The sequence below is a fragment of the Solanum verrucosum genome, unplaced genomic scaffold (assembly GCF_900185275.1).
Source record: "Solanum verrucosum unplaced genomic scaffold, falcon-dt-bn FXZP01000165.1, whole genome shotgun sequence".
Lineage (NCBI taxonomy): Eukaryota > Viridiplantae > Streptophyta > Magnoliopsida > Solanales > Solanaceae > Solanum > Solanum verrucosum.
The window spans coordinates 1,842,531-1,858,101 of record NW_026020340.1 but is presented as its reverse complement, the minus strand read 5'-3'; the positions used below and the strand labels follow the sequence as shown (position 1 = coordinate 1,858,101).

The 15,571-nt window shown below is 35.2% G+C and overlaps 2 protein-coding genes across 2 annotated transcripts; both read right to left on the bottom strand.

Moving 5' to 3' along the window:
- Positions 1-2,491: 2,491 nt before the first annotated feature.
- On the bottom strand, positions 2,492-9,660 carry LOC125837062 (beta-glucosidase 42). The gene is made up of 13 exons (XM_049516204.1): positions 9,382-9,660; positions 8,656-8,722; positions 8,526-8,584; positions 7,925-8,000; positions 7,252-7,326; positions 6,984-7,071; positions 6,299-6,524; positions 5,952-6,067; positions 4,803-5,017; positions 4,639-4,673; positions 4,457-4,559; positions 3,612-3,720; positions 2,492-2,849 (listed from the first exon to the last, which is right to left on the bottom strand). The coding sequence occupies exons 1-13, from the start codon at positions 9,529-9,531 to the stop codon at positions 2,654-2,656; spliced, it is 1,515 nt and encodes a 504-aa protein (XP_049372161.1). The 5' UTR covers positions 9,532-9,660; the 3' UTR covers positions 2,492-2,653.
- Positions 9,661-10,309: 649 nt separating this feature from the next.
- Positions 10,310-15,571, bottom strand: LOC125837230 (uncharacterized). The gene is made up of 9 exons (XM_049516386.1): positions 15,028-15,571; positions 13,789-14,312; positions 11,978-12,028; positions 11,783-11,890; positions 11,562-11,657; positions 11,252-11,350; positions 11,102-11,161; positions 10,882-11,001; positions 10,310-10,649 (listed from the first exon to the last, which is right to left on the bottom strand). Exons 1-8 carry the CDS (start codon positions 15,530-15,532, stop codon positions 10,936-10,938), a joined length of 1,509 nt encoding a protein of 502 aa, XP_049372343.1. The 5' UTR covers positions 15,533-15,571; the 3' UTR covers positions 10,310-10,649; positions 10,882-10,935.

Genomic DNA, 15,571 nt, shown 5'->3' with positions numbered 1-15,571 from the left:
AAAAATTATATTGTTCATGTGCATGAATTAAATATATTTTAGTTTAATTTTCACACACTTTAATTACCAAAAATATATTAGAAATTTGGATTAAACAACTTAAGTATTTATATTAATAAATAAAGTTTTTATAATAGCATCCAATATAATGTATTATAAACAAATGGTTCACATCTTATTAAGTAGAATTAATTTATACTTTTATAAATAATAATAATAATAATAATATTACTATTTAAACTTACATGTTTACTATCTTTTAATTTTGTGTATGCATTTATATTTAACATATTTTATTAAAGGGAAAAATGACGAATATTCTCCTGAACTATTGTAATTGGTACGTTGATTACCTTTGTCATACTTTTGGGATACTAGTGCCCCTGCCGTCCAAAAACTAGAGCATATATACCCTTTATACTAACGAACATACACGTGTCATAATCTTATCCATCGACACGACATTTAATAAATGTCGTGTCGACGGACAAGATTGTGCCACGTGTCCCTATTTAGTCTTCTGTTAGAGTTAAGGGCATATATGCTCTAGTTTTTGGACGGCAGGGGCACCAATGTCCCAAAAGCATGACGAAGGATATATGCATACCATTTATGATAGTTCGGGATATATTTGTCATTTTACCCTTTATTAAAATATTAGCTTCTTTCTAGACATTTTTTATTGGATAAGTTTTCGATTGATGCATCAAAAAGGAAATGGATAGATTTAATTTAATTTTGGCCAAAGTTATTGTGGAGTTGGAATTCCAAGTTGTATTTTTCATCTGCTAGGAGCACTTTCACTTCTATTTCTTTGTTTTACTTAAAATGCTTACAAGATCATTTTTGTTTTGTTTGTCGTTATGATCTCCTAGCTACCTAAAACAAAGGAAGAACCATTACTTGTTATTTATTATTGTTTTCAATAATTTATTATAGTATATTGTTAATTGTACATCGCATTGGTTTATTGTTGTTTTTGCTCTCTTCTAGTAATTATTGTTATTTTTGCTCTCTCTTCTGTTTTATTGTTGGTGATAAGATACTCAAACCCCACTTATTGGGATTTCAATGAGTTTGTTGTTGTATTCCAATCGTGGTTAGCTTAATGTACAATGGCTAACTATAACTAGGATAAAATTTACATGTAGTATGAATGGTGATTTTATTTCATTGAAAAATTTACAGTTGATGTACATGTGCCTTAGCCTGGCAAAGAAGTAACCTGTGAAAAGGCTTGTTTTTTCAGTCACAGTCCATACAAGTTCATAGGCATTGACAGAGAAAAACATTACACATAATTACATCAATCAGAAACTAATTGGAAGGGAAAGATCCTCATCGTTAGAGCTGTCAAAATGAGTTTGGCCGGTCTAATCCAACCCTTGAATTAGATGGGATTGGGCTTAATTTTTTCAGCCCATTTAGGAACGAGGCTTTTTAGTCCAGCCTCATTTGGCCCGCTGGCCTCGTTGGCCCAACCCACAAGCCTCAGAGGCCAGCCCCCGGGCTGTGAATTTTAAAAATATTTATTATATAAATTTTAAGTAGTGTTTTACTTGTTAAGATATTGTCAATAAATAATCTTAAATTATCAATATAAAATCAAGATTATATTTTTTACATATCTTTTACATTTTAGGGTCATTAGTCCACTAAATTTTCTTATTAGCCCAAGTTCATTACTCCATTATAACTAAGAATCTTTGACCTCTTTTACTTTTGTTTTTATGCCTAATTTTTCACTTCTCCTTTATTGTCTTGTTTATGCAAATAGTGATCATGTAATGTTTTTTGCTCGGATGAAACTTATGAATGTTGTATCTTGGCTATTATGTATTTGTTTGTAAATATTCACTGAAGTATGTGTAATTCATCAGCGTTCATATTCTTTCTAAGAGGAAAATGTTATCCGTTTTTTGGTTGAAGGGCCAACCTGTCCCAACCCGTGGCTCGCTTAGGGCTGCTATTTTATACGCCCTTCAATTAAAAGGGTCAGCCCGTCCCAACCCATTTAACTCTCTAGCCTGTTCGGGTTGGGTTGGGTTGGGCCAGCCCATTTTGACAGCTATACTCATCGTCAATCATGGTTAGGTTAATGTACAATGGCTAACTATAAATAGGAAAAAGTTTACATGTAGTATGAATGGTGATTTTATTTCATTGAAAAATTTACAGTTGATGTACATGTGCCTTAGGGGAAAGAAGTAACCTGTGAAAAGGCTTGTTTTTTCAGTCACAGTTCATACAAGTTCATAGGCATTGACAGAGAAAAACATTACACATAATTACATCAATCAGAAACTAATTGGAAGGGGAAGATCCTCATCGTCAATCAGACGTAGAGTTAACCCTTGAATGCTACAGTTTATCCAGAACTTATTAAACGACATACTGAGCAGAAACGCGTAGACTTATCTCAAGAAACTTGTAATTTCTTAGGATTGTTGATCCATACAAGTTAAATCTGTTTGACAGTGAGTTCACAGACTCCATATACCAGACACCTTGAGCCAAACAAGAAAAGTCATGATTACACCTATCATACGAGAAAGATAAAAAAGTTTTCCATGTAAAAAGCCTATACAAAGAGTCACTAGAAAAAGAAAAAGATGAAAATATAAGCTGCTAACTTCATAACACAAGAAATTGGTTAATCTTCTTTCCCATGTTTTACTTGTCCGCCTTTTAAGAATCTCATGAACCAGTAAGCAGAAGATTTCAGATGCCGGGTTAGCCCATTCTTGAAGTCCACATATGTCAGACCGAAGCGTTTTGTATAACCAAGATTCCATTCAAAGTTATCCAGCAATGACCACGCAAAATAACCCCTTACATTAGCACCATCCCTATCGAGACAAATGTAGGACTCCGTTAATATGTATAGAGTGTAGGCAAATGCATCGCCATCCAGTCAAATGGTAATAAAAAAAAACAACATTTGATTGATCCCGTAAGAGTGGAATCATTCAGCCAACAGATATTGACAAATGTTCATGAATTTATGATGTAACTGCAAAAATATCATGCATAAAAAGTTTGAGCCCTCCTTGTATGTTATACCAGTCATTTGTTGTGCTAAAAGTATCATGCATAACTACTTTTTACTTTTGACACCTGGAAGAGCAGCGGACACCAACTGTTTCCGGAAACAAGAGTTGAAGATGAGACGAGAGTAGGAGATCTCAGGTTCAACTGGGTTGAGCATCCTGAGGTCTCGGGTTCAAATCCCAACAGAGACAAAACACTAGGTGATTTCTTCCCATTTATTCTAACATTGGTGGACGGTGCTATTTGGTACTTGGTGCTGGTGGGAGGTGGCAGGCACCACGGTTATCAAACAAAAAAAGATCTCATATTTGGCGAAGCTTTCCTATCAATGTCTAAAATGTTAAATCCGAATGGGGAATGAACTAGAATATTTCAAGAGGCAAATTATTCCTACAATTTGAATTGACAAATAGAAGTTTGAATGAATGCAGCCAAGATAATATGCAAAAGAATGAGCTACTAAGATCTGACAGGAATCAACAATAATTGTAATGCATGTTGATGCCGATACATGCTTATAACACGAGGGCTATGAAACACAGGTTTGTGAGAATACTCACAAGATTGCCTGATGAATACCAGCAAGGTACGCCTTGAAGTAAGTAACTCTTAATTTATCATCCAACATCTCATGGAGAGGAGATATGTCATCATCTTCATCATCCATACCTAAACATGAAAAGTGAAGTTACAAGAGAAAAAAACTGAATTGGGTTATCACTTGGTACAAATAATTATAGTCATCAAATTGTTAGTAATAAGTCGAAAATGAAAGTATATTTAACTCATGTCGCACGGTTACTTTAACAGTTGGAAAATTAGTTTATCAGGGAAGCTCAAATAGAAGCTCTTCATGTTTACAAGGTGCTTTCAGGCCTTCATTCTTGAGACATTGTCAAAAGCTATCGAGTGTCGAAGAGAACAACAATTTATTTCACTACACAGTTTTGACCTCATAGAAAATCGTTGGTGCAGGTTAGGCCATAGACATTTGGATTGTCCAAACAGGGACCATTGCTTCCCCAAAACAAGAATGACAACGAAAGTGCTCTTAGCATAATCTAAAGCGCTGCATTCAGCAGAAAATCATACTCAAGTTCATCATGTATGCAAGCAAGGAAGGATTATGCAGAATGCCAAAACCACTAGAATGGAGATAATTGTCATATTTTCTAATAAATCATTTTCCTTCAAAAGAACTTCCAATTTTAAGCGAATGGAAATTTCTAAGTGAAACATTTTTTCACATATAGGCAAAAGTAGTATAAACATGATTTTTTTCCCATACACATATATATAGAGTAGGCGTTGTCTTAACTTAGACAAGTTGGACGACCTCCGAATTTCAAGCAAAGAGACCAACAAAAACCTTAGTACTACACCCGTGAAAAGCAGAAGGCATTACCATTCTCAGTGATATACACTGGTGGATTGTCATATGTCTCTGCAATGTAATTTAGAACTTTCCGAATTCCCCAAGGAACTACATAAAGCCATGATGATGCCGCCTGCACAAAGTTTAACATTTTCAGTATACGATGTCTGATATATACATCCAAGGAACTGGAAAAGAGAGACCACGCATACTTTCTCACCGATCACCTCTCCTCCTTCCCATTCAGCTATGACGAACAGGGAAAGTAACAAAACAAAAAGAAAAAAGGAAACATGAGTCAACTTAGGAAAGCACTCACATATTTATGGTCTAGAAAAATCTAACAAATGACAAAAGTTGTTAAGGTCTCACATACCAATTATCTCTACATCCTGTATCTTATAGAAGTCATTCCCTTCAACACTATTTGCTGCATGACCAACAAATCTTGAAGTATAGTGATTCAGACCAATGAAGTCCAAGGAATGTTTTAGCAACTCCCTGTCTTGCTGTGAAAATTTTGGAAGCCTATCTCCAAGTCTTTCACGCATGCTTTCAGGATAATCTCCAAAAAATATTGGATCCAGGTACCTGTTAGAATGTTTGTGAAGAAATTACAAAAATCTAAAACATAAAAGAGAAAGTTGACTGGTGATACCTTATATTGATTATATACATGCTTTATAAGAAAATATATACAAGATTTTCAGATAGATACATAGAAAATTAGAAGTAACAAGGTCTAGAGCCTCAAGAAGGTTAATTTAATATAATTGGATAAAGTCGTTTCAAAGAAAATCTGAATCAAACTTAGTAACAACTCACAATAAAGAGGTGAGGGTGACCTTTTATCCTAATGCCTTGATGGTAGAGTCCAGAATTTCATAGATTTAAAGCAAAAAATTTATTTCCCCAACTAAATGATTCACTAAAATGATGATAAACAGATTAATGTGGCTCGTGATCAAATTTTTCAGTCTAAGGGAAATATGTTAGGCCTTTTTGGGGTAATTTTCTTGGTAAGTAAGTGAAATATGTCAGGCCTTCAGCTGCTCGACTTAAGATGAAAGATGAAGACTCAAATACATTCTCTCTTAAACAATCAATCACAATTCTTTATTAATAGGACCTCCTTAACAAAATAATTATTGTTAACCAAGTCATTAGTGTTTAGCGCCTCATGCAACAGACAATAGCTTTCAGGGTGATGAGATTATAGGTATCTCTCTTCGTTCAATATGTACTACCTATTCTATCCGATATCTGGACCATCACTGAGATACATTTTTTATGACCGATTGGGCTTATAGCATGTTGTTGGGTCATTCTGCTTTAAGTTACCCTCCCTTATAACCAATGGCGGAGCCACATGTATCCAATGGGTGTCACCCCTTATTGAAAAATTATCCTCTATAGGTAATTAAGAAAATTTTGTTATGTATATATACTATTTGTTAAATAATCCTAGTTCTGCCACTGCTTACAACATGAACTCTTGGCTGACTAACACAGATATAACAAGTACCATCCAAGCTGAAAATCAAGGCGCCTTGTTGCAGCAGCTTTGTCCTCTAAATTATCCGATAAAGGCTCAGGCCATTCACAATCCACCACCAGGCCTATTTCCCCTCCTTGCTCATCCTGTAAATATAGAACCGCCAATATTATCACCAATGGACAAAGCAGAAAAGTTCCATCCCAACTTCTGAGGGAGCATAAGTCAGGACAGAATAACGTAGAAAAGAACGTAATCACAGAAACTTTAACTACAACAGTTAAAGCCCAAATATCAGTGAGAGATAACTCTGACTGGAAGAATTTCCATCAACGTTTTTAAAGAAACAAGAGTAATTCTCAAACTGTAAGAGCTACCTTAAATTTATTCCTATAAATGGAAACAGCTTCGGCATGTGCCAACAACTGATTGTGTGCTACCAAGAATGGTTCAGTAGAAGAACTTTCACTTCTTCCAGGGGCATGTATACCAGTACAATATCCATTTACAGCAGTCTGAAGAGGTTCATTAATTGTAATCCACCTCTTCACTTTATTGCCAAAGCTACCAAAGCAAGCCTCTGCATAGATGGCAAAATATTTTCTATATATTTGCCGCAAAAATCCAAGTTGATTGTTAGGAGGTAATTATCGACAAAGTATTCCACAAGTTACATGGATAAACAAGCTTTAATTGCAGCTTAAATGAAAATGAAAAAGCCTGCCTTCTTCAGAAAGAAATCTCAACATTTAATATCACTTCAGAAACCTATAACTAACATAGGTCAATTAAACCAAAAGGCACAATCAGACGTAGAGAACCCATGAATGCTACACTTTATCCAGAACATGGTTTAAAATCGCATTACCGGACATTCACTTTACAACATTTTCAGCAAACCGAGACATTAGTGTCCCATCGGATATAATAATACCAAAAATCGTGCTCAAAAAGTTATGATACATACTTAGAATTCCATATGCACCACACACTCTATTATAAGCACCAAAAAAATCTGTAACGTGTTGATTAACAGAGAAAAATTGAAGGATTGGAGCTTACACAGTTTGTTCATCCAACCAGCCTCCACAAGATTCCTCAAGATTCAAAGGGAGATCCCAATGATACAATGTTATACAAGGCTCAATGCCTGGAAAAACATGGCAGAAATTCATCATTGAAGAACAAAAAAAGGAAATGCTTAATCAGTATAAAACCTTCACTTCATTGTTATGTTTACAGAGAAGAAGCAGCTGGCAGATTTTTGTACATAAAACCAAAGGCTACGTATTATTGCTTTAACATGAAGAATGAACGGATAACATCTTACCCCTCTCAAGTAGTGCATCAATAATATCATTGTAGTACTTTATGCCTTCATGGTTGATTTTGGTACCCAAACCATCTGTACATAGGCGAAGAAACCCTATAAAAATCTGAAACATATTGCAGTGGCTAAGGAACCGCTAACTACAAACATAAGATCCGAGTTGGAGCCAGTCATTAAGGTCATGTAGTGGCTAAATGTAGGTATGTTAAATTGAAGTAAACTAAAAGATGGGATAGCACATATTTAGCACAAAATTGAAGTGCACTAACTTGCAAAAAAATAAAATCATAAGGTAAAAATATTAATAGCAGTGGAAAGAAAAATTACCATATACAAGACGTATACCAAAGAGCAGAGAAACTACATCAGAACATGATTCTCTACAAAAGCCATTCAATCCTCTATACAAGTCGGAATATTCAGGTGCACCAAAAAGCAATCAAAGAAAAAAGGCTATTCTTTAAAGCTGTGTTTACTTGGGAGAGCAGTTGATATTAACAGAGATCGCTCACAACCAAAAATTAAAAAGCACGAAATTTGCACTGTTCGACTGAACATAAAATTTAAGAAAGAAAAGAAAAAGGCTTTCTGAAACTTGCAATCAAGTGACTGAAACTTTGCACAGCTGACTCGCAAACCACCATTATCAAACACACAATGAAAAGCTTCATACCAGGAAAGATGCGACTCCACGATATTGAAAAACGATAAGCCTTAAATCCCAGCTTGGATATGAGATCAATATCTTCCTGTATTTTAAAAGAACAAAATTAAACCAAAAAAAAAAAGGAAAAATCACTCTGCCATGAATAAGAACAAAGTATATCAACAAAAGCAATAGTAAAACACAAGGTATTTATCTTTTTGGACACCACGGCAAACATAAGGCCCAAAAGAAAGTAAAATTTTCCAATCCCAATTCCAAATTATATTCTTTATTAAGTAATAAAATTGACAAAAAATACAACATATTCCGTGTAATCCCAAAAGTGAGGTCTGAGGAGGGTGGTGTGTACGCAGCCTTACCTCTACCTTATGAAGTTAGACAGGTTGTTTCCGATAGACCATCAGCTCAAGTAAAGCATATCAAAATCAGTAAGAAAAGGAAATACAATAGTAAAAAGAAGAAAAAGCCATGCAGAAAATAATGGAGTAAAGGACACTAGCAACAAAAGATAATACGACAACCAAAGCAAAGGAAGAAACAAGTAATAAAAATCGAAGAATAAGATAATAGGAGAGTAATAATAATGATAACGAGAAGTAGAGTGTACCTTGTAGCGATGGTACTGATCTACAGTCACATCCCCAGTGCTTCCATCACATATTTTGCCTAAACAAAAACTTCAACAAAACATCCACCAGAAAAAGGAGAAAAAACAAAAAGCAAAGAGAGTTAACTACCTTGAGTATGTGAAAAGGAATCCCATACGCTAGGACCCTTTCCTCCCTCTTTGCTTCCACCTTCAACCTTTTGCCATATACCAAAATTCCCCAAAAAAATAAGAAATATTACAAAGGAGAGATAAAACAAAACATTAGTCCAAAAAAATGATAAGAGGAGCATAGGCGAATCCAAGATTCAAGTTTTATGGGTCCAACCTCTAAAATTTCTAGCATTAAGCTCTCATTTGGTCATAGATTTTAAAGAAGAAGCTTAAAACTTGAAAATTTAAGTTTCTAAAATTTTTAATTTTTGATATTTGAAGTTCTATTTCGACATGCATTTTACAAAGTTTCATGATTGGAAGTACCAAAAAATGGCCAAACAAATATTTGAATACAATTTTTTAAAAACTACAGCAATTTATGTAGCACCTTCTCTTTTTAGTTTGTAACCAAAACAATGTCACTTTTCTATGATTATATCCAAGGTTGATTTCAGATCATAAATTTCAAAAGTCATAATTTTTTTCAGGCTTGTGTTAAGTCAAACAGTATCACGTAAATTGATATGACTTATTTCAAGTCAAACCGTATCACGTAAATTGATATGGCCTTGTGTCAAGTCAGACAGTACCACGTAAATTGATATGAAAGAAGTATTATTTCTTGCAGTTTCAGTAAACTTCTTCACATAAGTATTGAATTCAGATAAACTCGAAACTATATAGAAGCATAGAAGAAAACCTGATAAGCAGAAGTGGCGACACCAAATACGAAGTGGGAAGGAAAATCAGCACGAGATAGATGGTGTTTAGAGTTGTAAATATTGTTCCATTCTTCTTCTACTTTTTTCTTCTTCTCTAAACCCATTAATCTTCTTGAATTAGCTTCCATTAGAGTTCTGGGTTTAGTTCTAATGGATGAAAAAGTTCCCAAAAACTGTAAGCAAAAAAAAAAAAAAAACTATAGGGAGAATATCGGTGGAGTATTGTCTTAATTCAATTTGAAACTTTTATAGCTGAACTAAGTTTGTGTGCCAATTGAACACTTCAGTGATAAAGTGTTTTAGTAGGATATCTTTTATTCAAATTTCAGAAAAAAAAATATATGTAATGTTTTTATTTATCTATTAGTTAGTTAGGTCAATAACAAAAATATCTTATTTTCCTTTTATTATAGTCATCAATTTGAAGTAGAAAACGTATGAAGATTCAATGAATTTAAGTTAATATTTAAATGATTATAAATTGATTGATGTTAATGTGTCTCGAATGATTTACGTCTCAGATCAGGCGCCGTATATATTTTTACTTAAATCTTCTTTCATAATATTACATAACAATAATATTGTTAAAATACACATGTCATCTTAAATCTAAGAAGTCGAGCTCAAAGAATCCCGGCTAAAATTCATCATTCATAGTCGCTATGTTTTGAGTGCGCATAAGGTAAACTCCAAACACATTACATTAAATCTTCTTTCATAATATTACATAACAATAATATTGTTAAAATACAAATGTCATCTTAAATCTAAGAAGTCGAGCTCAAAAAATCCCGGCTAAAATTCATCATTCATAGTCGCGATGTTTTGAGTGCGCATAAGGTAAACTCCACACACATTACAATCAGTGTCCAAGAAATCATTGGAAAATGGTTTTATTTCGTATTCAAACTTTAATGAATGATTCGATTAGTACAACGGGCCACATATATGTAGTATCTTCACGGCTCAATATTCTTGGAGAACAATCGAATCGAGGTTCGAAGGAGAATTGACTATTCAATCTTGTGAACTAATCGAAACTGAAATAGGAAAAGTAAAAACAAAAATCCTACAATGGTCTACTAGAGATCATCATCTATTTTGTAACACTACTACACCAACAACAACCAAACCAAGAATAAAATCACCAAAAGGAAAGGTAAAAGAAATAAGTTAAACTAGCTTATGAAAAGGATAGCCAATCCATTGATGGGCTCATGGTTTCGACCTCTCCTTGGTTTATGCTCTGCCAAAACAAGAGAAACAGCTAATTAGCCCAAAATTTCAAACCTTGAAATGCCAGATTAGTGAATATATCAAGATTAGATACACTTATAGTCATCGAACAAATGTATATACATAACTATTTTCCAACTATTACACTGATGAATCAGAAGAATCTCAATGTGTGGATGGTGGTACGAAGAGGACAAAAACAAATGGGAAAATATGAGACTAGCTGAACTTTGAGTTCTTACCCGCTATGACGAAAAAGGTGCCATGAAACACCACAGAAACGTTGAGAATGCCTATTACAGTAAGTATGATTCGACAACAGTTCGCCCAAACTTTTCTTCAACATCCTTGGGTGTCTCAATCTAATCCAAAAATAATGAGGAAGAAGTGAAATTTTAGAAAACAAAGAGAGGGAGCAGAGTGGGAAAGTAGCACCAATACACAAGCAAAACATGGACGTACCGCATTTAGAGCTTTGAAGAGAGCTTTAACTGTGTTATGTGGGTTCCTTGAGCCAACAACCTGCCAAAGTATGATGTTACAATAATGGCACCAAATAAATACCTATTTCAATATTATGTGACCCGCTTGATCAGAATTATGATACAGTACCTTCGATTTCACATTCCTGAAACCCGCTAGATGCAAAATTGTTTGGACAGTTCTACCTGCTTTCATCCCTGTTTGAGTAGGAGCAGGCCACAGATATACCTGAATAGAGGTGCAAGTAAGCAAAGGTTCAAGACCAAAGAGTAAAAAAAAAAAACGAAAATATGGAAGCGTTACCTCTATAGACAGAAAATCAAGATTCTTTTTTTTAAGAAGGCATAAGCAGAAATTCACAATGGATTTTCTACGTGTATGAGCAAAGAAAAATTATCAAAAGAAAACAACTAAAATCCGTTATCAGAATAGTTGGTACCTTGGTCTTTTTGTAGTTTGTTTGAACTGCATGTGAGATTGTATGTTCCTCATGCCGTTCAACATAATGTAGGTTCTGGAAGCATTTCTCATATGCCTGCAGAATTTAATTTTTTTATAAAAAGAAGTCTTTTTTCATACAGAATCATTCAGCCAAGGCATTGACAAAAATGAAGCACATGCTTTAAATGCCATGGTCAAACAATAAACTGACTCATGTACCTTTTGCAGGGCAATGGGAATAGCTGGACCTTTTGCTTTTGCAAAACCAACAACTCCGTGATAGTTCCCACAAGCCAACAAAGCAGTATACTTGACAACTTGTCCCCCCTGTATCACATTTCAGCCAAAATTTGTGAAATAGCTCATTCAAGGTCCATTAAGAAGAAAGAAAAATCCATTCAATAGCTGCATTACCTTAGTAACCTTACATGTCCTATTGACATTAATGAGTTTCACATCAAAACCCTGCCATCATGAAGAAATAATAAGTGAAGATGAAAGAATGATAACACCCAACTCAGTGAAACTGAAACATATATTCTACGAAATAACTTAGAATATATACTCTAAATCTCAAAAATCATAAACTTGTCCTCATAGGGTGATATTTTATTTATGTAAACGTTCTTGAGTTGAGTCAGTCATAAGAATCCTCAACATAGAAATAAATGATGTATGCAAATGAGGAAACAGGGTTCCCACTTCACGTGTGGGTCTTAGGAATACCGAAAATATTAGCAAATTTTACAAGTTCTCACAACTTGGACCTAACCATGATCCAAACTCTCAGATGAGCTACTTCAATAGCACACACTTATTGAAACTTGCAATTTGCTGGAGGCTTAAGGATGATCCTTCATATCAGACAACTAAATGTATGCTGTCCTCCTTTTGTTTGGTCAAAGAACTCAAGAAGGCAAGCAAACTAGATGAAGCATTTTGGAATCACCCAGTTTTCCTTTCTCATAATGAAACGTATGGGATCACTAGCCCAGAACGAGAATTGATTAGTTCATTTCATGTCAACTCCACTCTATCATCCTTATTCTATTTTGATGGAGTCCTTATTCTATTTCTTTTTCATTTTCTGTCAGAGACATTTCAGATTTGCTATTTAGTTTATCAGAAAGAAGAACGTCAAGATGCACTACTTAGCAGCATCTCAAAAAAAAGGTCTCCTACCAAGTACTATCGGGAAGAGGGAAGAAAGCACCTTCTTCACCCTTAAAAAGCAGGGGAACCTTTTTGGCCATAGACCGATCTACCAGAGGTTACGAGTTTTTGACCACTACATAAGCAAGAGCAAGATATAGCATGCTTCTACAGTTCTACTTTCCTGCCAGCAGATTGGGGTCTAACCTTTAACTAATAAGATTCTCTTTCTTGCAATACAGCTTAGGAAAATTCCATAACATGCCAACCTCAAGCAAATTCTATCAAAATAACATTGATTTTTAATATTAACCTGTTCCGCTAACAGAATGAAGAACACAACCAAAACAAAATCATAATTAGTACTGCCAAATTTTGTAAGAAAGAAACACCACAATCATTTCAAGGAAGCCATCCAGGGAAATTAAACCAAGAAGCTTAAGTCTTTTAAGAAAAGTGATTAGTTAAATGCTATTCCTTCTATATACTATGAAGCGATCAGACATGTGAACATGTGGTGTATGAGTCTGGCCTCGAAGTATTTGGTACCAACAACATGCTTCTTGTAACTTCTCATTTTATTAACAGAAAATTAGCAGGATAAATATTAGAATTCTCCACCTGAAACAACTTCCCAAAAGTTAAGTCCCATTTGCAAGAAAGTAAAACCAATACTTTCACTCATTTCGAAATGTCTTTTTTCTATTCAAAGAAACAAAAACATATTTTATTTTTGAGAAATCCATCAGCCCAATACTTATTAGAAACACAACCTGAGGCTCAAGAAGGGATGAAATTTTCCAGAAAATGAATGGAGCAGAAAGTTTCATACTGCAAGAAAAAACTCTGACACAATGAAACAAGACAAATCAAAATTTAAATCTAGTTCAGCACGTTTGTAGCACTGCCGGGAGAATCTGACAGCAGTTTTTAGTAAAGTAGGACACTTTCAGGATGATGACAAAACAATGCATGCCATGAAAAGGAATGCTTAATAATCCGAATTCAGAAACAAGAAAATTTGTGAGAGACTTATCTAGGGCTAAGTGACCAGGGTAAGAGTTAGTGCTTACTTTTCTGTATTGAGGTCTTCTTTTCTTCTCTGTCAACGAGTTCCTCTCTTCAGCAAGATCTCTGATTTCCTCTTCTAAAAGCTTACCCTTTTTCCCAAAGGTGTGGTCCAATTCAGCCAGCTTTTCTTCAAGTTTCCTGTCAATGGCATTGAGCTTCTCTAACAATATATCATCCTTCTCTTTCATGTCATCAAACTCTATGTCGTCATCATCATCTCCTCCTTGAATCATCCCCTTTTCCTTTTCAAACCCAGCATGTTCTAAAAGATCTACAGAGGGTCCCACCTGCTGATGTTGAATAAGTCCGTAATTCTCTGGGTCGTTGGGATCATAAGCTTCCCTCCACTGCACCATTCGCATGGCCCTATTCACCTTCTGCTGCAGAAGAAATTTTTCCTTACCCTCAGACACTTTAAGGCGGTTCATCAGTTCACCAATCACCCGATACTCTGGTCTCAGCCGGAAATGCTTTTGCTCAAACTTGTCAATTCTATTCATCCATTTGTATGCATCATCAAGTGTCTCTGGTCAAAACTTCCATAATTTGTCAATTCCAATTCGACAACAAAATGCTTTCAATTGGTTTTGCAAGTCAGTTCACATAGTTGAACTTCACATACATATGCACAGACAAACATAGTTCTAACAGTATGTTATTCTTTTTCCATACATATACCAACCTATCTAATAAACCCCAACCAAAACCTTTCCACTAACATTTACATTAACTAAAAGTAACAGACACTATAGCCATATTGCTCACCTCCATCCTATAAACAACAAAAAAAACTGAGGCTAACTTTCCAATCCCACCAATTATCACGCTTTCACAGTGTTAATAAACTAACATTATTTTGTGCCTTCTCTCCTATGTGAATTCTTAGGATGTAAATAAGCTAATAACCACTTAGGGGTCATTTGGTAGCCGACTAGAATTATGTAGGTACTAGTAATGAAGATATTAGTTATTCCATTTCTTTACCCCGCATAAGATAATACACAAATTCTCTCATAACTTACCCATGTATTAGTTATAGGTGTTTCTAAATTGCAAACCAAATGCGTAATTTAGTTTCTAAGTAGCTACCAAACATTGTACGACTCATGCAAAAACTAATATGGGGATAAGTTGTTTCTTTACTAGCTACCAAACGACCCCGGAGGGGAAATCAAATCTTTGCATTCTACTTCAACCATTGATGTCTCAAAAGGGATTCAATGAAAATGAAATCATTGTACCTGCATCAGTGAAGTTCTTGAGAAGCTCTTCATGTCGTTTAAACTTCTTATCAAAAACTTCCCATTTTTTGTTAATAGCATCAGGAGTCCACCTCTCATCATCATCTTCCGAATCCGAATCCGTAGGCTCAAAGCTAAATTTCTCCTCCTTGAGCTTCTTCTTCTCAAGCTTCTCAATTAATGGACCAACACCCATGGAATCCTCATTCTCCTCAGCATCAATATCAGCTGTATCTAATCCTTTCTTCTTTCTTTCTTCCTTTTCCCTTTGCTTGTCCCTTTCCACGTCAAGCAACAACTCTTGAATTACCCTCTCCGCTGACGGTGTCCGGTTGTAGGACGCCGTAGAGAAGAAACGAGGAGTTAGTACGGAATGCGGCGGAAATGGGTGCCGGAAAAATGGTTCCTTGGCTGCGCCGGCGGCGGAAGATGGTGGCTTACTACTGGTGAACCGCAGTTGATTGCGGAGTATCCGGGTCCAAAACGTCGTCGTTCTGCAGCTCATCTTTGATCACACAGAAATGGTGTGAAGCCAGGGAAGTGA